We start from the raw sequence: 25,612 nt of genomic DNA, 5'->3' as shown, positions 1-25,612 counted from the left end.
GTGAATTTTTTTTTCGCTTCAACCCTAGAGTGTGGGGTATCGTTGGAAAGGTCTTTCAAAACTAATAGGGGTTTTCAAGAAACATTTTTTGCTAAAGTGAATATATTCGGAGATAATCGCTCCGAAAGAAAAAAAAAATGTGTCCCCCCCCTCTAACTTTTGAACCATAGGTCCAAAAAATATGAAAAAAATCGTGGAAGTAGAGCTTAAGAAAGACATTAAATGAAAACTATAGCGGACATGATCAGTTTAGCTGTTTTTGAGTTATCGCAATAAGTTTTCCCTTCATGGTAAAAAGACTTACTTTAATTAGGTACTGATTATGCAAATTTGCCTATTTGTTTAACTCGAGTGAAAGGTACCGTTTCATCCCTTGGTTAACAATTTACTATACTTTAAGCTCCAGTTTAGCTTATTGTGACGGAAGAGTAACTACGGAACCCTACACTGAGCGTGGCCCGACATGCTCTTGGCCGGTTTTTTTCTTTTTTATGCTTCGTCGTGCCCAAAACATGTGAGGCTTTATTAAAAACACTGAATTAAATCCAAGTAGCTAAACCCAACAAATTGCAGATACCTGAGTACGTTTAACGTTTTTGTTTCCAAGGAATTTAGACGAAGTTTTCTCTCCCGGTGCCTGTTGTCCATAAAAATGAGGTTTTGCAGTGTGGCGTCCTGCTAGCGGCAAAACTTGTTACGTTGTTAGCAAGTAAATTACAAATTTTTAAGTTCGGGTTAATTTCATAAAATGTTAACAAGGTAGGGACAAATACTTGTTAAGACCCCCAGTTTCTTTTTTATAGCCCGTTGGAGACAAGTGCAGTATTTATTTGCTTCTGTAAAATCGCTTTGACATACGATACGGTATAAACAAGAGTAAAAATGACAAATCCCATGTTATATGTAGGAACACGCTTGGCAAAATTGTAGTAGAGATAAAGTAGAATTAGCGATTTATGATTTTTGACAAAGAATCGCTAATCGTAAAATCCCTGCGGCGAAGGATAAAGCAGCTTGTGAATTACGAGAAGCTATTGAATTGAAAAGGAAATAGTAGTGGTTATGTTGCAACTGACGGGAAAGTTAGCTGTTAGCTGCGCTCAGCACGAACACGAAAGTTGCTGCTTTCAAGCGCTATTGGAATTATATTGATGCAAGTAAGGACTGACTTTCTACGGTTATTTAACTGCTTTCGATTAAAGTTGAATTCTATTAACATACAAGGAAATTAATAATTAATCGTATTTCAGAACACAATCGAAACTACAAATTAATAATTTACCAGTCACATTCATATAAATTTTTCATATTTCATGTTCTGAAAGAGGGTCATTGTTGTTCTAAAAAGTGAGCCGAAAGTGATACGTTATTTTTTCATGTTTTTAGAATTAGCAATTGAAATTAGGTTTAAGTGGATTTATTATATAATTTTGCATTCTGACATTTAACTTCCCTTTCATTAAATATCGAAACTTTTGCCTAAATGGTTATTTGAAAGTACCCCCAAGAAATAAAAAATAATACTTGGTCCATGTTTATAACAAAACACATGTATTTTACTATCCTCGTATTCGAAATGAAATATAGAGTGTTCAACTTGGGTGAAAGGCATCATTTCAGCCCTTGATTAACAATCCACTATAATATTTCATAGAATCCCATGGTTACCGATATTAGTTAGCCACGAAAATGTGATTCCTATCCTGCGAACGTCTATCTGTATTAAAAAAGCAATTTATTTGATAAAGGTTCCAGGATACCATCACGGATGTGAATGAACAATGCCAAGTAGGTAGGTAGAAAGTTAAAGATGAAACAAGAAAAAAATTAAAAAGGTATCATTCAGATAAAGGTGACGCTTGAAATGAATTAACTGTCAAAATCGAGGCGGATGGCTTGGATACACAAGTCATTTTCAATTAGCTCCGATGGGTGTCTGAGTTATGACAAGGGTATATTCCATCCGTCATACGAATTTGGTCAAAACCTACTTAAGTAGATATCCTTCGTTACAATGTACTTAGGTAGTCACTAGAAATTTCTACTGTAACTAATTTCCGTCTAGTCATTTGCCAAAATCCTATCAAGTCGCTGATATTTTTTGGCTTTCAGTTTTGGATTCCATTCAATTTTAAAAAGAATAACAAAAAACGTGATTCATTTGACCGGTCAATGATTATAATATGATTCCATAGATGTTGTATTTAATGTTGTTATTCTTTGGCCGAATGACAGAATGGTGTGTTTTTTATTAAGTAACATTATTTAAGGTTCAAATGGTTTGGACGCATAACCTAACCATATATAATTGCTATTTTTAATCTCGGATCGGCTTAGAAATTCAAATACATATAAGATTACAAAACAAGAGGTTACCAAAGGTTATTTTGTATGTAATATTTTTATTACGAAGCCATTTTCACAGTTGGTTGTAAACAAAGTACCTATTTGTATTCCTTGTTACAGATATCAACTGCTGAGAGCAACAGCCAAAATTCGCAGAAGTAATTGTGTCTGTGCGGAACATCAAATGCCGTCCATTCAAGTGAAACCAGAATAAAGTGGTTATAAGTAAAAAAATTAAAATCGGCCTCGAAATCGGCTGATAGTGTTAAATGTTGGAACAATTGAATACGGGACTAGTTGTGTGAGGGTGGATGGTGTTGGTGGGGCGGCGGGCATGGCGGCGCGCGGGCGGCGGTCCGGGCGCGCGCGGCGGTGAGACGGGCGGCGGGGGGCGCGATGCGCGCGGGCGCTTGGGCCGTGTGGGCGGCGTTGTGCGCATGCGCGCTGGCGTCGGGCGAGTTGCGCGTGCTGCAGGCGGACGCGCGCGCCGCTTTCTACGTGGGCATCGCCGCGCCGCCCTCGGCCGCCGCCGTCGTGCGCGCCTTTAACAAGAGCCTCGCGGAGATCTCGCAGACCTACCTCGCCGGCGACTATCCGCTGCATCTCCGCAATATCACCCTGCTGCCGCTATACATCGAGTTGCCCGAAGATGAAAGGTGAGTTATTTAAGTTGTGTTTTCGTAGATAGCGGCGCATTAAGGAGTACGCGTGATTTCCTTCATAAATAAGACATATCAAGACGTAAATATAAATAAATAAATCTGTATTGCCACACGACAAAATTTACAATTTATGTAAAAATAGCTAAAAAAATACAAAATAACTTAAACTAATTATGAAGATATGAAAAGCTACGAGTAATAGTCTTTTATGCAACCGTGGTGAGAACACAGTGAGAAAAGGATGGGTAGCATAGTCTGTCTCGCGCGGGCGAGATCCTGCCACACCCGTCCTGTGCTAGGCATACTGAGCATATAAAAAAAAAGTATTTTTATTTATTGTCGTTTGGCAATGCGTTGTGTGGGTACACAATTTTTTTTAATACCACGTCGGTGGCAAACAAGCATACGGCCCGCCTGATGGTAAGCAGTCACCACAGCCCATGGACGCCTGCAACACCAGAGGCATCACATAATTATGACTAAACTCCTACCCCCTTATTCATAAAAATTAGAAAACTCTACCAAGCCTCCGTAAAAATTTATCTCTTTCCAACAAACAGAAATGTCACAATGACAGGAAGAAATAATTTATTTATTTAATCTTTATTGCACAAAAAACCTTACCACACAAAAGGGGGCCTTAATGCTTAAAAGCATTCCTTATTAGTGAACCTTAAGGCAAAGCAGAGATATTATGAAGAGGGAATGATTATTGGTTTGAGAAATGACCCTCGTACAGGTTGTTTATTTAGTCACCTGCAATAATTTACGGGGCGGGGGGACTTACTGAACAACTTTTACTATTGGACCAACCCCGAAATTGCGAAAAAAATTTTGGCTGTTCCATACATTTTGGCTGTCTGACTTTGACATTTTCTATGACAGAGTAAATTCTTTTTTTTCGTGATTTCGGGGTTGGTCCCATAGTAAAAGTTACTCACTGTGACCTGCATATTAACCCCGTAAATTATTGCAGGTGACTAAATAAACATCCTGTATATATGAAGCTAAGATCTACCGTCTAACTGACAGCCATACAGGCGTATTCTAATTTTAATAACAGTTTATGAATTAGATCAGATCCATATCCAATCCAGATCTAAATAATGTCCTGCTATTGAAATTAGGATACGCTGTTAGTTTCATTTATATAGGCTGTCACAGAAGGATCCTGATCCCGTGAATATAGATTGGCATTAATTTGGCCTTTGTGAGAGACGCCAAAGGCTTTTGAGGAAATTCGTATACACCCCAAGCCTCAACACAATAAGCTAAAGGGTTTGCAAGATTATTGTGCTGGTACCTCTGTAGCGTATTGCGTAATTGTATTCCAATATCAAGTTTAAATTTCACTGATCTGTATGTACCAACGAAGTTTATAGAAATAATCTACGCATGGCATTACTTAAAGTCCATAAACAATTTCTGGTTAGCTACCTGCCTACCTACTACTAGCGGCTAGATATCTACTCTATTTACGAGGAAATTAAATTACGTAAGTTAATAATTGATAGCGCGTTCGTTATCTTTATTGCTAGGATTAAAGAATGAAGACTAAAATTTGAAAATTTTGGTATTTAGCACTGGAATGTTTAAAATTTGTTTGCTGTGAAAAAAAAAATTGTTTTATCCTGTGTCCTATTTCAATAATATATGGCCTTTAACTACCCAGGTTTATAGAAACTTTTTTGTCGCAAATCAACCCTAGTACCCGCTTCTTAAATATCTAAATAGATGTTACCCTGTATGTCAAGGGATGAGAATATACATATACACCGTGGGCTGGTTAAACCCGACAGATACGCATTCCTGAGGTCATAAGGGGCAAAACATGTTATAGGTATGATTTTGGTCAAATTCGGCAAAAATATTTTTTATGTTTTTTGCACACGACACGTTATTTTTTTACATCTTGGCGAAATATGTGTATGCCCTTTAACGTCTTGTGCATGAGGCTTTGCTCAGATATTTGTGAACACATTGGCCGCTCCGATGTATCTGATGGCGCATGTACCTATAAGCTATGGTGTTTAGCTATAGTATGGCAGATTGTCTGTTATAAAATCGAAAAATTTGCATTACAGCCCGATTTCATAATTGTTTTTAAGTATCGTATATGAAATTTACTACACTAAAATAATAATACATAATAATTGCAAGCCTTTCAAATTAAAGTTATGATACTTGCCAACATTAACTAAAACGTGACGACGACGTTTTACGAGTATGGTACGTAAAATCTTGTCTTAAACTAATTTAGCAGTTATAGAGAGCCAACTTATGGGTCGCATCGGGGGAGAGCACTCAGCCCTCGTTCGAGATAGGTGCCGTCCGTTAGAAAATTGATATTGACCTAAGATGGATATGGATAACCGACACTATGATAAATTTTTTGCTTGGAGAAAAAAATTCCCAACTGTATCGTGTCTAAAACATGTCATGGAAGGGTTTACTTCAGCGTACAAACAAAACGTAGCGTTACCTATTTTACAGTACATATGGGGCTACTTTATAGCACTAGTGCGAGAAGTAGCATATTACGTTACTGTGTCGAACATTTAAAGGGCCATATGTACTGTAAAACGTTGTACGATACATGTGCGAATAGGTAATTCGCAACTCGTGTCGATTTAAAACACTCCCTTCGGTCGTGTTTTAATTTATCGCCACTCGTTTCGAATTTCCTATTTTTCGCACTTGTATCGTAATGTACTAATTTGTCATACATATTAATGATTACTTCCTTATGCGTGAAAATATTGTTTTTGCGTGCATCATAATAGACTGCGAAACATCAAGTTGGAGAAAATACTTCGGCTTTATACTCCTATATATACTTCGGCGGTGCTATCCTGCTGTAACTACTTCTCCGACAATCTCTTATGTCCCGGCCTCTGTAGTAATGTACTGATAGTCTTACTATAATTAGCTTGGTGTCTGATGATAATAAAATACACCAAGTTACCAATCTGGTTCTTCCGACTTATATAGAGCGTTTCAAGCCTTTGGCTCTGTATTTGCAAACGGCACTTGCCGACACGTATTGAAAATGCAAATCCTTCGATTTCCTCAAAAAGTAAAAATCACATATCTATCTACCGCACTGATCCCACAATAAGAATATTGATACCGACAGCTATCGCCTGAGTACCTTTTCAAGTTTCGGCTGCAAACAAGCCAAACAAGCAATACACGTTTGTTTGGTACTTTATAGATATTGTTGAAGTTGTTTCTATTTCGATCGGAACGTGTTCTGCGCGATGAGGCGTAGTTTCGTAGTTTGATGCGGGGCGAGGTGTCTGCAAACTTGGGGATTTATATATTTTTGAATGCTCATATATCAATCTTCTTCTTTATTCTTCTATTATTATTTATCCTATACCTTTAAACGAGTATATATATATATATTTCGGAGATCTCGGAAACGGCTGTAACTATTTTGATGAAACTTGCTATATGGGGGTTTTCGGTGGCGATGAATCGATCTAGCTAGGTCTTATCTTTGGAAAATCGCGCATTCTGAGTATTTATATGTTTCCCGAGCAAAGCTCGGAAAGCTTATTCATCAATTTTTCTTTCTTAATCAATTCTATGTATTTGTCTCGCTTGCGGCGAGAGTAGGAGGGCGTTTTTAGTGTCTAAAGTATAGGTAAGTAGATGTAAAATGATTTCAGACATGACAAAAGGATCTCAAGAGACAATGAAAGATGAGATTACTTTTCTTCAGCTTCAAATGATAAAAATTTACAATTTATTTGTGGATTTGTCATATTTTACAACATTGCTTGCATTTGCAAACTTTAATTTTTGTAAAGTCTGGAGTGATGACAAATCTTTGATTTATTACTTGCATTGAAAACAATATTCTTTGTAACATGTGCACTATAGCCAAAAAAACCATAAGATATCAATTTCATATCTGGCCGAGATAGCGCCCAGAAAGAAACCTTGTTCGAATTGATGTCAATCCCTTTAAGTGCTTTTGTTAGCCGGTGGGGGTGATTCCGTAAAACACTTTTGTTTATGACACTTTTAAAAAGATTTTATGCGCCGGGGATCAGAATTTTCATTTGTAACGTTTACCGTAATGCGTATTGTGTTTAAATAAAAGATGATACTCATTATAGTACAGCAAAAAGTTTGGAAAAGTACATTTTTCAATCATTCTCATAAACGAGTACACGACACAGGTTTGCCTAAGTACGTAGTTATGAGGTTAGTTCTGTATTAGTTCTAATATTTATGTTAAACAAAAACATATTATTGGCCTAAAGATATTGATTTCTTAATTGTCTTTCAATTCATAGCTGCGGAATTTATTCATTGTATTTTTAGAGCATCCATGGCTCTCACAAATCGACCAGGCAATTAAAACTTTCAAAATATTTTGTCAAACTACAATTTACCGGAAATTTGCTACTTTAGTTAAGCTGGAAGAATGGCGCCAAAAAACAGATTCGATCTTCTTAGCCCCTGCATTAGAAGCCAATATGTTATCTTGATCAACAATGAATAATTCTATAGAATTATACTACTATAGCAGGTTCACAATTTCTCCTTATACTTAAGTACGTTGACATTATTTAACGACTCCATAATTTATCGTTTGAAGCATACATACGTTTTAATACGGATTTTGAACTCGTGTTACTATTTCATATATGTGGGCAGCGCACAGTGCTCAAAGAATAAGACACACCCATACAGTTAGGTGTATAATGAAAGGAAGGTTCTTCCACTACTTTAATGTGTTATTTAATTTATACAAAAATTGCAAAGAATGTACTCCAGATAAATTATTAATAAATTTCATAACTTACTTATTTTATTTTAGATTTTATTATATAGCCAGAGCCAATTACAGGTTCTCACTTATAAAAAATTAAATATATCAAAGATCAAATATAATAACAGTTCAGTTACACACACATGTGCCTACCTACAGCACAAGCCAAGGTTAATGTGTACAGCGTTATATAGAGAGAAAGCAAATATAGCCAGAAAATGTCGACGTTATAGGGAGCGAATCGTTATATGGAGTGACGTTATATGGAGTTCACACTGTACTTTCGTAATTTAACTTTTACCCCCTTGTCCTTGTCAAATTTCTTCGTGAACGAGTAACAAACATTGAAATAACTTCCTGTCCCGAATAAAAAGTAAATACGCTATGAGCTTTTTCCAATATTCTTGTGAGGAATTATATTTACTGAATATATATTCAGTATCAATTTTAATATTCAAGCATCTTAGGAATTACCTATCGCGAAATGGTAAACATGTATAAGCAGTTTTTTATTCTTGAATTTTTCAAGTCATGTCGAGATATCATAAAAACAAATATTTAATTCTGAAACTCTTCAACAACTTTGTTTAAAATTCCTTTCATCTCTAAGATAATCGCATGATATAAGTAGATGCTCTTAAGCTAATGCCTTTGGTTCCGCTTTAATAACGCTACGCCGTTGGTCTTCTAATGACGCTGGCGCCAACGCATTGTCGAGAAGCTACCGTACAGTTATCCATTGTAAACTTATGTATGTCTTGACCATTAATAAAGTGCCCCCTTCCACGCTGCGCTTTTGTTTTTACGTTAAAAGGGTGTCTTTTTGTTTGCCGTCGGAAGGTTGGACTTTATAATCTCAGGTTGAAGCTTTTCGTTTTACCATAAAATGAGAGGGTTTAAGTTGAAATTAATTTATAATATTATGTTTTAGATTTTTTTATAGATGTAAATTTGAATAGAAAATCATCTTAAGAATAATTATAATCATTTTTTAAATAAAATAATAGAAAAGTATCATAATAATAATACGAGTATGTATTATTAATTTCTACAAATTAAATGAGTTTGCGGATTGTGCAAAAAAAAACAGCTTCGTGTTAAATTAAAATTTATTTATACCATGTTATATTATGGTACCATTGAGCTGATCTGATAATTGAGACAGGAGGTGGCCTTTGACCATGGGAACACTGTGATAAACAACGCAACCTAATTGTGTTTGGGGTTTTTAGAATTGTCTCGATGAGTATTAGTTGCGTGTGGCATGAAAAGTTCAGTAAGCGATAAAAGTTTGTACCAAAAAATTTTTTTATTTTAATATTTATCATCATGATTGTCTTCAACGTTTCTGACTACCTGATTTTCTATAATCTACACGTAGTATTTTCAATAAAGGTGTCATGTATGTGTAATATCCGAAAGGCCGGTCATATACTTGTTTCCACTGGGGATCTATAAATCTCAATATGCAACAAAAACTTTCTCTTCCTGTAGTACTATTTTCTCATTTTGTAGAAACTTTTCTATACTACAGTTCTATACAAAAAGTGCCTACGACAGTACCCAGCACTTTTCCCGAGCAGCAATGTTCCAAACATGCTGACGAACCCCACAGGGAGTTAACATGCTGTATATGGTTTTGTATACTTATGTAGTTCGAACATGTTATCCTTGTTACTGTGCAGGTACTGTTTTATTTAATATAATATGTAAAACTTTTGCTGCTTTTATAGCCCATGCTTGTTTTGTTTCGATAAATGTTATAGTAGGATCAATGATCTACATTTTAGAATAGGGGATCTATTCACATAGTAATTTCTTGTAAGTAAAAGGTCAAACGGCATCATCACCGTAGACAGCAGCAGTAGAACTGTACTGGCCAAAGAAAGTACTATCTGAATTAATAGTAGTTTTTAATATTCAGTCAACCATCAGTCACTGTACCAACATTTAGTAAATTTACAGAACAATTAGCTTTATCATTTTCCTATAATCCATATTGATTCGATAATGAAAACATGACATATAAATTTTGCCACGCAATTCAAAGTGAAATGAGTTGCGTAAATACACCATTAACTGTATTAGCAGTGCTAATGACAGTCGTGGTTGCGGCCATTAAACTCATTCGCATTACATTGTTTCATATGTTATCGAACAACACCGAATGCTAATTTAGTTCATTGAAGGTTTCTACAGGACCGGTGGTAAAATAACATTAAACCTCTATTATGGTAAGGTAAAAGACGTTTGGAACTCTAGGGGTATCAGAACCCCTAGTGTAAATTTATTCGATAGCGAAACGTGACGTACGCGTTTGCGTTAAGTCTTATTTTGAATGGGATTTAGAAACAGCGCGCCAAGCGCGTCGTTTTGGAAACTCAGAATCCCATACAAAATGAGACTTAACGCAAACGCGTACGTCACGTTACGCCATAGAATAAATTTACACTAGGGGTACAGAACCTTTTGGTGTATTCGAGAAGTATTCGGGTAGTATCGAATTCCTTTCAAATGTTAATTAACTCCGAATCTGTTATGATGGAAATATGGATTATTTTCACAACCACCCGACATCCACTATGTATAAACACTATTGATTAAGAGGTGATTCGGAACTATAAAATTGAAGCAAACAGGGTCATATCACACTATAAATGCTATTGAAAATAGGTTATTGGGGTGAATTGAAAACAGTTTACGCAGTTAAGCGTAGTTAAGGACCTGTGATTAGTTTTAAGTTAAATGTTTCCATTGTGTTACGAAAATTAACCATGTAAATTGTATTGTTTTTGTCGTACTTAAGTAATTCATAGATAGACATACTTATAAGTTTATAGTACGACTTGAATATTAGAGCCACCCCACACTAACGTCTCCCGAGCGGCGGCGTCTAGTCAACTCAATGGCTGCTACTCGACGCAACGTTGACGCAGCGATGCCATTTTCCATAACGCTGACTAGATGCCGATGCTCAAAAGACGCTTGTGTGGGGTGGCCCTACTACACCCATGTAGAGCTTTTGCGGGAGGAAATACCTCAGAACCCAAAAATTGCTACAAAACTGATTATAATTTGAAATTTTAATTATTGTGAAAAAACTGATTTCTACATTTCAAAATTAATATCACGAGGATAATTTTATTTTAGTTATTTATGAAACGCTGTTTGTAAAAACTGACTTGGTTTAACAAGTAGGTTTATTAATGTGTAAGTAAGTAAGTAAATACTTTATTGTACGAGCAAAATAAATATTGATTACATCAGATAGAAAATAATTGGATAGTATAAAGGCGAACTTATCCCTAAGAGGGATCTCTTCCTCACCTAAAAGAGTAATTAAAAACTATGACTAAAGTAATTATATATATATTATTACGTACTTTAGACGATATTTAAATAAATATTTATATACATATATGAATAAATATATATAATGACCGCACACATCTTCCTACCTGTCAGTAGGTTCTTCGTCTGAGAGCCATAGTTATTTTAGTGAGTGTTATGTATTATGGCAAAATTCATCGTTATTTGTTTCTGTTGGGTTTTTATTTAATTGCAGGTTTTGCGGGCAATCGGAGCCAGCTATTATTACGTAGATTATTGAATAAAATGCACATGTGTGTTTCAATTTGTACGTATTATAATTTAGTATTGCACATAATATTTTATATCTAAAATAATACAGATATTAAATAGCATTCTTGTAAATTAGACTTATTACTTAATAATTTTACATTTAAACGTCAGAAAAAAAACATGTGTAATACGATTCAGATTAACAATTGTGAATCTTCTTCACTTACTTATTTATGTCAACTACTGGCACAATTTTTACTAAGTACAATATATTAAGATGGTCTAAAATGTATGAATACCTACTTCTAACTATTCTATGTCAATGACAAGGTTCATGTCTATATATATTTTTATACCACGTCGGTGGCAAGCATACGGCCTGCCTGATGGTAAGCAGTCTCTTTAGCCTATGTACGCCTGCAACTCCAGAGGAGTTACATGCGCGTTGCCGACCCTAACCCCCCCCTCGTTGAGCTCCATATATTTTTGTCTCGAAATTTACATAATCACCTACGTAGGCATTCATTTTATCTTGAATTATAGCGGCTTCTTTTTTTCATTACCAACTGTTAACTGGAGAAATATATTTTGGATACGACCGTGTACTAAGAAGCATAGTCCATAAAAAATCTAGGGACCCATTTTACTCGCTATACTTAATGTCAGATCTACATTAGCGTAAAGTTATAGCCATTATAGGAAGGAGTAATCACAGATTTGTCTGTTTTAATATAGAGTGATAATACCTACATGAAATTATTTGGAAATCCAGATTCATTATTCATTATTGAATGCACTTATTATAAGTGAAAATTTATTGAGATTGAAAACGCAATTAAACCTTAATTATCTTTGTCTGTTCTCACCTTCACGTTATAAATTAATTCCGGATTTCGAGTTCTGGAAATAATTTGGCAAAGTAATTTCCGGGCAAATTGTAAGTTGACAAAATTCCTTGAAACAAAGCTTTCTATATTTGTTTTTAATAATGGGTTCTCGTTGTGATAACGTAGTTACATAAGATTGAAATTAAAACGGGAATCCAATTAAGAGTGAAAATTACTTATTTTGATCAGAAATTTTCCGAGACATTATTTAACACCAGAACAGCAACACAGAAGTATTGGTCTTCTATATTTAGTGTGTCGTATCCAAATATCAACAAGTGCGAGTCGGACTCGCGCATGAAGGGTTCCGTACCATTTAAGACGTATTAAAAAAAAATCTAATTAGGTACTAGATCTTGTTCAACATTTTACCACTTTGGACACACATTTTACCACTTTGGAAGTGTCTCTCGCGCAAACTATTCAGTTTAGAAAAAAATGATATTAGAAACCTCAATATCATTTTGAAGACCTATCCGTAGATACCCCACACGTATGGGTTTAATGAAAAAAAAAAAATATTATTTTATGACTTACTAGATCTCGTTCAAACCAATTTTCGGTGGAAGTTTGCATGGTAATGTATATCACATATTTTTTTTAGATTTTTCTTTCTGTTATTTTAGAAGTTACAGGGGGGGGGGACACATTTTTTCACTTTGGAAGTGTCTCTCGCGCAAACAATTCAGTTTAGAAAAAAATGATATTAGGAACCTAAATATCATTTTTGAAGACCTATCCATAGATACCCCACACGTATGGGTTTGATGAAAAAAATATTTTTGAGTTTCAGTTCTAAGGGAACACCCAAATTTTTTTTTTTTTCTATTTTTGTGTGAACATCTTAATGCGGTTCATAGAATACATCCATTTACTAAGTTTAAACAGTATTGCTCTTATAGTTTCGGAAAAAAGTGGCTGTGACATAATCGGACAGACAGACGGACATGACGAATCTATAAGGGTTCCGTTTATTGCCATTTGGCTACGGAACCCTAAAAACGAATTCTTTTTAATTCTGTCATGTCCAAAAATCTGTATGAAACCTATTTAAAATTACTAATTTGAGTGTTATTTTATTTGTGGACCAATTTTTAGTTAAACCGAAAAGAGATGCAAAGCGAAGTAGTATTGGAAAAAACATGATCAAATCATTTATTAGCCTTAAATAAATCAGGCGTTGTTTTTGCAATATACTAGCTTACATAAAATATGGCTTTAACAAGCTTGTTGCTATAAAATGAAGGTGGCTTAAGGACCTAATAACTGTCCTTAGTCCCAGTAATGTTTCATTCAGTTTTAATAGCATATATCTTTAAGTCTTGCGTGCTACTGTTAAAGATGATGTTGCAGCGTTTCCCAAACTTTTTGTACGGAAATGTGTAAAGACACTCGTAATTGGCTTTTTCAGCAGCTTGTTGACCGTGTTCACTGGTGAAGATGCCGCCAGTTGCTCGAAATCCCAGGCTCTTGGATAGTGCGATTCTAAGAAAAAAAATCATTATTAGAAAATAATAGTTCTACGTACAAGGAGATTTTAGTCAATCCTTAGCCATGTTTTGTGAGATGAATATATACTAAGCAACGTTTACTTTGAGCCAACCTCGAAATCACTGTTAAAAATGTATGCGGCATGCATAGATATTGGCTGAAGCAGATGATTTCTTTTTACGCGATTTTGTCCTATAGTGTAAGTTGCCCAGTATAACCTACATAAATCTCGCAAAATTTGGCTGAAGGCTGAAAAAACACTGTAAAAAAAACACTACTTTATACGATTTCTTTGAAACTTGATTTCCACGAAGATTGAATAAACCGTCCATACTGTGAGACTTACGAGTTGTTACATTGGTTTTGGCTGCTTTAGATTTAATTTGATTTAATTTGGATATATTAGAGAAGCGCTGGTGGCCTAGTGGTAAGAGCGTGCGACTTGCAATCCGAAGGTCGCGGGTTCAAACCCTGGCTCGTACCAATGAGTTTTTCGGAACTTACGTACGAAATATCATTTGATATTTACCAGTCGCTTTTCGGTGAAGGAAAACATCGTGAGGAAACCGGACTAATCCCAACAAGGCCTAGTTTACCCCTCTGGGTTGGAAGGTCAGATGGCAGTCGCTTTCGTAAAAACTAGTGCCTACGCCAAATCTTGGGATTAGTTGTCAAGCGGACCCCAGGCATGAGCCGTGGCAAAATGCCGGGACAACGCGAGGAAGAAGAAGATATTAGAGAATGACTGAATTTGTCTTGTACTAATATAGCCGAACCTAAAAGAAGATAGGTACTTTACGTGCTTCTATATAAAGATATGTTTAACAAAAATGGAAACTATAGGTCTAGATGAAGAGAAGAAACTGTAATAATATTTTTTGTATGACCGTTTGTTTCATATTTAAAAAAAAAAAAAAAAAATATATATATATATATATATATTCAGTGTAAACATTTAGTTACAATTTACTACTGTACTTTAAGACTAATTAAAAAAAAACATTTTTTTTTCTAAAAAGCTCGCGAGCAAGGTCTAGTTCTGTTCTACCTTTTCGCAAACTAAGAGTAAACGTCAATATTGGGTATCTTACGCAATTCAGTAATTCACATGTTATGCATCCAAACGGGTTTGCCAAAACCAATAGTAATTGAGAATAGTTGAAAGCGAAGTTGGTACCGGTGCCAAGTTGAATCCAATTGCACTATGTAGGTATAAGCGGAAACTCAGCAAGTTAACAATAATGGAAGGCTGTCATCATTTGGTTAGCTCCTTGCAGTTAAATTGTAGTGCGTTCCTTTTGTTATGTCAACATTAGTTTGAGCAGCAATTTGAAAGGTTTTATTTTATTGTACAGACTTCAACGTCTTAAATTTTACGGTTCAAAAATATACTTAAATATTATAAACCATATATATATATATAATATATATATATATATATGTGGTAGAGGAGGCAAACGAGCAGACGGATCACCTTATTATAAACTAAACTTATTAACAACACTAAAAAATAAACTTAACATGTAACCCGCCTAAATAAGTAACTGCAGCAGTAACCCGACGCCAAGGCGCCCATCACACTCGCTGCGTTGCCGCGTTGGATTGATCTCGTTGGAATAACCCGGAACGAGGGTCAAAGCCCCTTTTCTTGCCAGGCCTTTCGTATGATGTCGTTTAAAGCGTGGTGCCGAGCAAAACTCGACCCAGGCGGAGAGCAACGGCTACTCGCATCAGTTCATTAGGTCGTGTAACTATAAACTCCGGATTCCGGTCTCGAAGCCTTGATCAAACCGGCTCTGTCAGAACCTGCAGCGGCTGGCATAAGACTATCGGATAGCCGCTACATCGTCCCATAAATGATGCCTATAAGGTTTTTCAGATACAGGTGCACCCGACCCGAGGTAATAGCCGTCCAGGCTGAGAAAGCATCGGAAGCAAAAGGTATTATGCTTCTTATCTTGGCATCACCTAAAGACACAATTTTAATGACAAGTTTCACAACTTCAGCCGCCGACGCAAGTACGGATGCCGAGGCCGGAAAGTTCACCGAGTCCTCCGTTGCGTATGGGCAGAGAGGTCAGGTCCCACCGATCTAATTACGGGACACATTTAGGAGACACTGGAGATACGTTCAACGCTAAGTCGAGGTGAAGTGAAGTAGGTACTGTATGTAAAAAGTAAGTTAGGTTCCTGGAACAGAATCGTTAATATAGGAGAACCCAAGTGCCTTAAGTTTTGGTTGCTAAATAAAGAGAATGAAGAACAATAATTGGCGTTGCCAGCTTACCCCCCTGAGTGGAAATGAGGTCTGGACTCTATGGATAGCATTGAAAAATATTTAATTATCAATATATCTTACGGTGTTTTTTAAATTGATATATTTACTTGTAGTAAATTTAATAAATAAATATATAACGTTAAAAAGTAAGTACGTAGAAAATGTACCTACGTTATAATATGATTTTGTTAAATTGAATTAAGCATTTGTATAAGTTAATAATGTAATGAATAACAAAACTATGCAACAATATCATTAAATCTGCAATTGATTAGTATCCCCCTTATTCATAAAACTTTACTTTACTCCTGAATAAGATGGACAAACTATAACATAAATAAGTACCTATAGAAATAAGGCATTGTAATGCCTTCCATGGGTAGCAAGTACTATTCCTAAGAAATTATATTTAACACTATGTATCCTGATGCATCACTGTACTGTCCATGTATACAATAAATACATTATACAAATACATAAGTCAAAATGATATAAAGACAAACTATTCATGGTAATTCAGGCTTGTAATGTAATGCGTTTATGAATATTGCAGAACACAAAATATTATATGCTGTTGAGGCATAAATTACAATTTTACTTTTATTATATCATTCCAAAAATATTGTGTTGTTTTGTTTGAAACTTTGTAGCGGTTGTAATTTTTGTATTAGCGAATATTTATTGTAGTCGTTATACAGATACCAAATTTTAATAAGATATACTCAGGTAGTACTTAAACACTATGTTGATGTGAATTGTAACTTAGTTCTACGTACCTAAATGTTACGATGTGAGATCGCACCAAGTTGTGCACCGTAAATTAAAACATGTGCTAACTTAGTTGCACAGTGATACGAGTAATAATGCAAGTGAGACTGGTTTACTACAATGGAGTTTTCAAGTTACAAGTATAACTACAAGAGGAATAAAATGACTTAAATGGTTATTTTACAGAAATAGGAACCTTACAAACAAAATGTTGTAAGCCCTATTTAGCAAAAATCGCGACGTCACCAACTGACCGACGTCAGATAATTGTAATATTTATAAACAGTCATTATTAATATTAACAATTTAAATGTAAAGAATGATTTAAATTAAATCACCAACTTCAATCATAATAAGTTCTTCAGTTAATGTTCAGACAGGTTAATTTTAAAAGTATAGCCGGTCAAACAATTTTGTCAGTAGAAAAAGGAGCGAAATTAAAATTTTCTATGGGAGGAGAATATTCGCACCTACAGTTTTAAAATTTTCCGCTTTTTTCTACTGACGGAAATGGCTTGACAGACTATAAATAGGATCAAGAGTCATCGAATAACTATTTAATTTGTTTGAATTTGTACTAATGTCAAACTTCACGAACCATAAGCTAGGTACATTTGATTCTTGATTACCTTTTGTATAGCAATTGAAATAACATTTTCAATGCAACCTAACATAATTATAATCTGTCAATAGTCACCGTATTGAATACCTGTGGCGTGAGCTTGTTTCATGAATAGATTTCCGCACCAACAGATTTCGGTATAACACGATGTGATTAAGACTTACCTCGCCGTGAGTAATTTGGTGGCGATGCCCAATCTCCTGTACTCCGGGGCTACGGAGAGGCCGGCGCCCATTAGGTATTCACCAACTCCGTATTTATCATAAATTACAGGCACTTTCATCGCCTCTGCGAACATGCGTAGGGATAATAGGCCGGCTTCGGTTTTTGGCTGTGGAAGGAAATAAAATAATATTATTATGTAGCTCGTGTTGTTAATCACTAGTAAGGGGCAAATTGTTACATCAATGTGTATGAATATTATTTAATTGACTCAAAATAGAGAATTTATCTTGCAGTATTCGAATGATAGTTCAACTAACTACCTTAAGTAATACCTATAAATATATTGAACTTTAAAAGTTATTGATTTTTCGATTTTGTTAATGCTTCAGTGACGTCTTAAGGCGGAATTCCACCAGTGTGTGTCACTGTGAGGCACAAGCATTTTTGTAGTGAATATGCTTGTGCCGCATACCGGTGGAATCCCGCCTTAACAAATCTTTTATAATGTTCCTAATCCTAAATCAAATATTAAAACTAGGTAGGAAAAAGATTACATGATTCTAAATTAATGATAAACTGATAGCATGTAATATAGATAATACTGTTCTTAAGTCCCTAAGGGCTTAAACTAGGTCGGCCTCGAATAGTAATGGAAGAATAAACGGGAGCGGTTCCAGGGTTAGGGCGGAACGGCGATCGGCGTAAAGCTCAGACGAAATGGGGCAGCGGAATGAAACGGACTCGGGCTTATTCTGTTATTCTCTTTAATAAAATATTTATTGAAAGTTTGACAAACGCTGAAATGATGTTCACAATATCGAAATTATGTTTGGCATTTGGGCCTTATTTATATTGTCCGGTACTATACTTTACAACCATTCCTACTTAATAATGTCAGAAGAATTTATAAGCTCAGCGCTAAGACCTTTTAAGCCGATCATCATACAAGCCCATTTTTGAAATCGGGAACAGTGGAAAAGGCAGACAAGGAGAGCCGACCCCATCGCCGCGGTAGGGCTAAGATGGTCGGTTTTTTACCACCTGTCATTATGCCTATCACGTTCTAACAAGTATGTAAGTGTGAAAGTGACGCATGACATGACAAATGATAAAAATGCGACCATGAATCCGCCGCAGTACTATATAAAACAAATGAAACATGGAAACCTTGGCACACTTGGCACGTTTATGTTTGTATTGGCATCCAGTGTCTTAAGTAATTGATAAAAGCAGAATTAAAATAAATGTATACTAACAAGTGCGTACGATTGACTCAGGGTTGTCAGAATAGGCACGAGAGGGAGAAGTCTTATACCCTGTATATACATTATGGGCTCGAATAACCTGCGTACCTGACAAATATTAAAGCTGTAATTCTTGACCGCACTTAGAGACTAAAATTTTATATTAAGTTCTCTGAAATCGGTCATGTTTTAGAGATAATGACAGTGCTTTGTATCTGTAATAACTCAATGAAAAGTGCCTGCGACGTTGCCACTATGTGACTTGGTTTATACATACCTACTGACAGACATTAAAGTTTAAAGGAATCTCGCAAAATTTATCTGTAAATAAACTTCACGTCTCTTTTTTTTCCATGATTAAAAAATAAATAACGTTTCGTGTAAAGAAGACATACGCATACTCAATTGTTTTTCATTTTTTTGCTGAAATTTACCAAAAGTCAGTCAGGAATGCGTGGTTGAAATCTGTTACTTGAGCCCACGGTATATAAAAATCTATTGCTGTTCGTTAAGTTCCCTAAAACTCGAGAACATCTGGTCCACTTTAGCTAATTTTGTTATTGAAATATTTGTGAAAGTCCAGGGAAGGTTTAAGCGGTTAGAAAATGCGAAAGAATTGCGAGAAAAATTGTAAAAACAACGAAATTGTTTTTCCATACCAATTGTTCCTATCTGTCAAATATTTGATGGTCATCCCGGTCGTCCGGTCGGATTATAATTGATGGTTCGAAATTTATGGGTGCGTTCAGAAATGAAAGACACATTAATAAAACATTCGGAAATTGAATGATTTGGTAACTCTATCTTGAATTTCCGCATTTTTGCTTTGATCAAGATGAAAATCTGAAAAAATACGCATATCGTCGCCTAGGCCCCAAGCTTAGCATAGGTAAATTTGTGTAAGATTGTCCTCAAATATTAAATAAATCTGAGGTCAACATTGAAAAAAGAATCGGCCGCCATTATGAATTTCTGCATTTTGCTCTGATCAAATTGAAAATCGGTACTTATCTGAAGATTGAAGGCCATTTATTAAGAGGCAACAGGAGTGGTCATTTCTCCATACAAACGTACTCGACTGTTGCCTCCGTGGTTTTTGAAGCTAGTACAATTCTTTTTTCAACACAGATTATTATTATTAATAATATCTGTGTCGGACTGTTTTGCTTTTTTTTTATATTTTTGGTTCTTAAGGCTAGATAGTCACTTCAAATATTCGCAAAAACGGCCTAATTTACTAGGCTGCAAAGAGAAGCTTGGTATTAAAAACTGACATTAATTAGCCTAAAAATCAAAACGGTCCGACACAGACAATTTTATTACCATTTAGATCTCAAAATTTCATTACATTCGGTTAAGTTTTGGAGGAGGAAGCAGTCGAATACGATACATCGTTTTTTACTCAGGATTTTTCGCCTAACCTGGTGTTGTCCTTACCGCACTAGTTTTAGGAGCCGCTTCCGTTAGCGAGCGAATATATTCACCTAAAATATTTAAATCTCAGCTCCCGTATCCTCTTAAGAATTGGATTTCAATATTGGAATGTGCTTAAGTCAGAAACAGTACGGTTTCTTTTGAGTCAGATTACTGATATGCATTAAAAGCCAAAGGCAGGCTTTGTATAAAAATACTATGTATAAGTGCTTAAAGTTTGGACTATAGTTGAAAGCTAGGACTATAAGTGACATGTTAATTTTTTCTGTAATAAAAAAATTAATAATGAATATTGCAATAAAGCCAAATAGTTAATATCTTTTGAAACTTGTCATCGGATATACTAGAGTGGTCAGGGCCCTCTGAACATGTTTATACCGTCAAATCATTATGATTATCACTTCGATTTCAGTAAAGAAAGTAAAAGTTTCTAAACAAGTAATCGTAAGAGAACAATATCCTTTCACGATTATGCAGCGTATTTAAATAAACCATATAAGTAATTACTTCCTATTGTTTTAATACTATTTTTTACGTCACGTTTTTATTTTTTAGCGGGGGTTTTTGTCACAGACTTCCCTGGCTTTGCAGATAAATAATATTAAAACGTAACTTGACATTAATAATAATACCAACTTAAGTGCAAATAAATATAAAAACAATACAAAATAATAATCACCGGATTATGACCCACAAACTCTCCCTTGACCTGAGGCAGGCAAAGATTCACACCAACCAAAGTATGCCCCGTTCCATCTCCGTCAGCCAGAAAGCAGGCAAGCGACATCTTCTGCCTAATGATCGATGTCAGCAGCACACGGTACTCCTGCACCGCATCGGGGTCCCTCGCCGTACCTATTCAAAGGTGGACAGTCAATTAATCATCCACGACCCACATTAAATTCCGACTCGATTAATACCCATACAAATCAATTGGAAAATTTCCAATCTTAATCAGTCCCGACGTGAAATGGGCTTGTTATTTGACGTCTGTTTTCTGGGAGTTATTATCCTAACTAATTTTCCTAAATGGAATTTGACCGTTATAATTTCTTCAAAGCCAGAAAACTAATTGAATAAAATACAGGAATGCTCGTAATATCTACTTTTTAAAAGCAGATTATTAATCCAATTAGAAATATTTGCTAGAAAAATCAGTCATTTTATTTGAATGCATTAAATATAGTACATAAACACCGTGGATGCATAATAAAATCCCATTTTTATATTGTAGGTTATAGGACTTTACGAGTAGGTTTACCTATTTTTAGGAAATTAAATAATTTATTTTATGTCGTTTAGTACAATTTTGATGTCAACCGTGGAGAACGTCTTCCTCAATTGCTCAAAAGTTAACTGGAAGAGATCCCTGAAAGGTATAAGTTCGCCTTTGTACAAATGATGTGTGTTCTTTCCTGTTTAATGTTTCTTTTTGTACAATAAAGTGTTTTACTACTACTACTACTTAAAATTGAGTTAGCTTTCTGTATTTAATAAGGTGAGTTTAAGCTAACGAGCTACGATATTTAGACTTTAACGCGAATATTTTAAAACATGAGGACCATCAGAAAGTAACACGGATTGCCGCGGCATTATGCTGAGTGGGGATCCTATTTTCGCGTCCAACGTTTTTTATCTCTGTATGTCTTCTTTTCCCAAATGTAATGTGTTGTGGCGTTAAATAAATGTATTTTCTTTCTTTCTTTTCTTTCTAACTGAAGATATTAAAATATTTGCTACTGTTACGGACCCCATTCGGTGTAACTTTGTAAATTGAAAATCAAGAGTGTTTAAAGTTAAATAATAATCAAGAGTGTTTAAAGGTGAATAAGTATTCATAGGCAAAAATCAAAAGTAATCAGTGCTGTAGTATAATTAAGGATATGTAATTTAGGCACAGTTTGTTTAACCTAAATTTCTGTTTAAAATTTACATTGGATTACGCGGGAAGTGCACAATAAAGTTATAATTTGGGAAGGTATCCGAGGACGCGCAGAAGGGTAATGGCACCACATTAGGGCGAACCCCAGCCTCGGGATAATTGGGCGGTGGGCGGCGGTCGCCACTAAACATAGACTACCCTAATACAGACTGAGCAATATTGTTACGCGTTTACCAATATTTGCAGTCACATTATGTACAGTCAGCAAATCTAATAGCTTGGCATCCCTGCATACACATTTTTATGCACGGGTGCTAAGCTAATAGTTTCGCTGACTGTACATATGCGTTTGTAAATAATTACCCGAACCGCTCATTTTAATAGTAGGTACTACTAAACTTTTTTGTACAATACTACAAAATAGAGGTAAATTCCAATTAGAAGGGATTTCTGTCAGGTAGCCTTTGAGTAGTTGAGAGGAGAAAGTGAGAAAAGAGTGAGATTTTACATTCTATAGGTACTAATTACTAGAAAAAATATTGGCTTTTATAGAAAAGTAATATTTTTTTCTGATTGCCATTTCATTCTGAAATTAGAAACTATGAACCTATGTTTATCACTAGAATTCAACTTTAGTTGAAATGAGCGGTTGCTTCCCTTACAATAGTAAGGTAGCACCAAAGAGTGTCGTGAGCGCGAGTTGTCTTACATAATCGATCTAAGTAAAGTAATCTGTGCCACCGAATAAGGCTAATGACTTATTTTCTTGCGTGAGAAAATGTTCGCCGCCATAAGAAGGGATTCTGTTAATTGCAAAAAGTGTTGCTCCCGCAGCCGCTGAAAGTATGCGGTTAATTAATGTTAAGTCTTTTATTAACTGTGATTCAATTACGGCGTTTATCGTATTTTTATTTTTTTTGTTCACGAGAACTATGCATGGTAGTGAAATGTATACAGTTTGAAAAGAAAGAGGAATGTAAATGTATATTATGGGACTTTGGGAGTTCGTATTTTCCTCGCGTTAGTGTGGTGAAAAATGTTGTGTTTCACTCGGTAGCAAAATTTGTTTAAACATCGTGCCTTGAAACTTACGCAACGCACAAGATTCGATTTTGGAGTATTTCACTTGCTAGAGTATCAATAATAATTAACACGAAGAGTTAAACAATAACTTTGCCCCTTGTAAAAATCAAATATACCCATATTTCATTTACAGTAGGATAACTACATACGATTATTGTTTTAATTGCTTGTTTGCCACCGTCGTGATATAAAAAATTCCAAATGTAGATGTATGTATAAGTATGTACTTAATCAGAAAAAAAAACCGGCCAAGAGCATGTCGGGCCACGCTCAGTGTAGGGTTCCGTAGTTACTCTTCCGTCACAATAAGCTAAACTGGAGCTTAAAGTATAGTAAATTGTTAACCAAGGGATGAAACGGTACCTTTCACCTGAGTTAAACAAATAGGCAAATTTGCATAATCAGTACCTAATTAAAATAAGTCTTATTACTATGAAGGGAAAACTTTTTGCGATAACTCAAAAACAGCTAAACTGATCATGTCCGCTATAGTTTTCATTTAATGTATTTTTTAAGCTCTACTTCCACGATTTTTTTCATATTTTTTGGACCTATGGTTCAAAAGTTAGAGGGGGGGACACATATTTTTTTCTTTCGGAGCGATTATCTCCGAATATATTCACTTTATCAAAAAATGTTTCTTGAAAACCCCTATTCGTTTTGAAAGACCTTTCCAACGATACCCCACACTCTAGGGTTGAAGCGAAAAAAAAATTTCACCCCCACTTTACGTGTAGGGGAGGTACCCTAAAAAAATATTTTTTTAGATTTTATTGTACGACTTTGTCGGCTTTATTGATTTATATATCCATGCCAAATTTCAGCTTTCTAGCACTAACGACCACGGAGCAAAGCCTCGGACAGACAGACAGACAGACAGACAGACAGACAGACAGACAGACAGACAGACAGACAGACGGACATGGCGAAACTATAAGGGTTCCGTTTTATGCCATTTGGCTACGGAACCCTAAAAAGATTGGCCCTAATTAGGTAAAGTCTGATTGGGGTCAGAGCAAACGTTCAAAAAGTTACCTACAACGATTAAGGTGTTATGAAAGTTACTTTGTCGGCCGGAGTTCGGAAAATTATGATGTAAACTACAATATAATGTATGAACTTTTAATAAACACATTGTGTACGTGAACATTGTAAATTATTACTCGTAATTAATACCGGTGATTTATGAAAAAGGTAACTACTAATTTCTGTAAATAGCACTTGCTTAAGTATTCTTATTCATTAACTACAAGCTTAGAGCATTTAACCAACCGGAGTCACCTTTAAGAGTTTACCCGTTTATCAAAAACCTCGGCCAATGGTCATACTCACGTCATACCTATTGTATGGATTGACGTTTATCTAACACGGCTATTTGCGTACAAATAGCCATACATTTGTCGTGCCCTTTCCCGCAAAATCGGCAGACTGTTTTGTACAGAAAATTATAGACAAGGCGTCTCCAGCTGGTTAAATGACTACAAGTGTTAACTGGTCTTTAAATTTGCGGAATAAAAGTAAAAAACAACAGTTGTTGTAACAAGGCGCGGAAGTGCTGTTACCCTGTGTGAGAAGCACATTTAAACTAAGGCTTAAACCGTTCATACTCCTAAAGCTGAAAATAAATACTTAGTAAGTATTTCAATATAACAATTTGTAAACTCTTTGTTGTTATTGATTTTTTTTGTAATATATTAATATAATAACAATTATATTTTGCATTTATTCTATGACCGAGCGTAAGAGTATGTTTAGCTCAAAATACAGTATTTAACTAATAAATATAATGATTCGAACATTCTAAAGCCGAGTAATTAGATAATGTAGTACTTCGAATGCAGTTAAGTTAGCTTTACAAAGCGAAATGCAGTTTACTAGTAGGTAAATTGCGATGTTACATCAAAATAAATAACATGTTTGGCAAAATGCACACATCGTGTCATGAAATTGTAACTATACCAGTGAATTTCTCTAATGCACTATTCATAACTTACCCGCCGTGCTCCACCAAACATCTTCCTTAATATAATTTCCCAACATGAACTCGACTGCGGTGCTCCACATAGCTTCAGATACATCCTCAACTACGAATTTCATCGTGCCACCGTCAACTGTTCGCTCGAAACGGTCCCATACCTTAGGATATTCGCGGGAAGACATTGGCTTAAATTGCTAGACAATGTAAAATGAAGAAATGCTTTTTAGGCTTTAAATTTAAAACGACTTCTGAGACATTGAGTGCGCGGAACGGGACTGGATTGTATTCTGTATGAGCTTGGTTTGTGCTACTTGCGGTTTATAAGTTGCGGTGTATAACTAGATTTGTTGTTATAAGATGGTTCCCACAAACAGGTTGATTTACACTTGCTCATAATATTTTTT

General features: G+C 35.4%; 2 protein-coding genes across 3 annotated transcripts in view; one reads left to right on the top strand and one right to left on the bottom strand.

Moving 5' to 3' along the window:
• The window catches only part of LOC133519996 (uncharacterized), a 185,044-nt gene that overhangs the window by 102,617 nt on the left and 56,815 nt on the right, over window positions 1-25,612 (top strand). For both annotated transcript variants that reach the window (XM_061854228.1, XM_061854227.1), the window contains exon 2: window positions 2,467-3,002. In XM_061854228.1, the coding sequence (XP_061710212.1) occupies window positions 2,743-3,002 (260 nt within the window). In that variant the 5' untranslated portion in view covers window positions 2,467-2,742. The remainder of the gene's footprint in view (window positions 1-2,466; window positions 3,003-25,612) is intronic.
• On the bottom strand, window positions 13,393-25,482 carry LOC133519994 (uncharacterized). Its single transcript, XM_061854225.1, has 4 exons — window positions 25,225-25,482; window positions 20,945-21,120; window positions 17,587-17,753; window positions 13,393-13,748 (listed from the first exon to the last, which is right to left on the bottom strand). The coding sequence occupies exons 1-4, from the start codon at window positions 25,388-25,390 to the stop codon at window positions 13,553-13,555; spliced, it is 705 nt and encodes a 234-aa protein (XP_061710209.1). The 5' UTR covers window positions 25,391-25,482; the 3' UTR covers window positions 13,393-13,552.

The sequence above is a fragment of the Cydia pomonella genome, chromosome 7, assembly GCF_033807575.1.
Source record: "Cydia pomonella isolate Wapato2018A chromosome 7, ilCydPomo1, whole genome shotgun sequence".
In the NCBI taxonomy this organism is placed as follows: domain Eukaryota; kingdom Metazoa; phylum Arthropoda; class Insecta; order Lepidoptera; family Tortricidae; genus Cydia; species Cydia pomonella.
The sequence above is the reverse complement of the archived record's forward strand: the minus strand, read 5'-3'. Positions and strand labels throughout refer to the sequence as shown.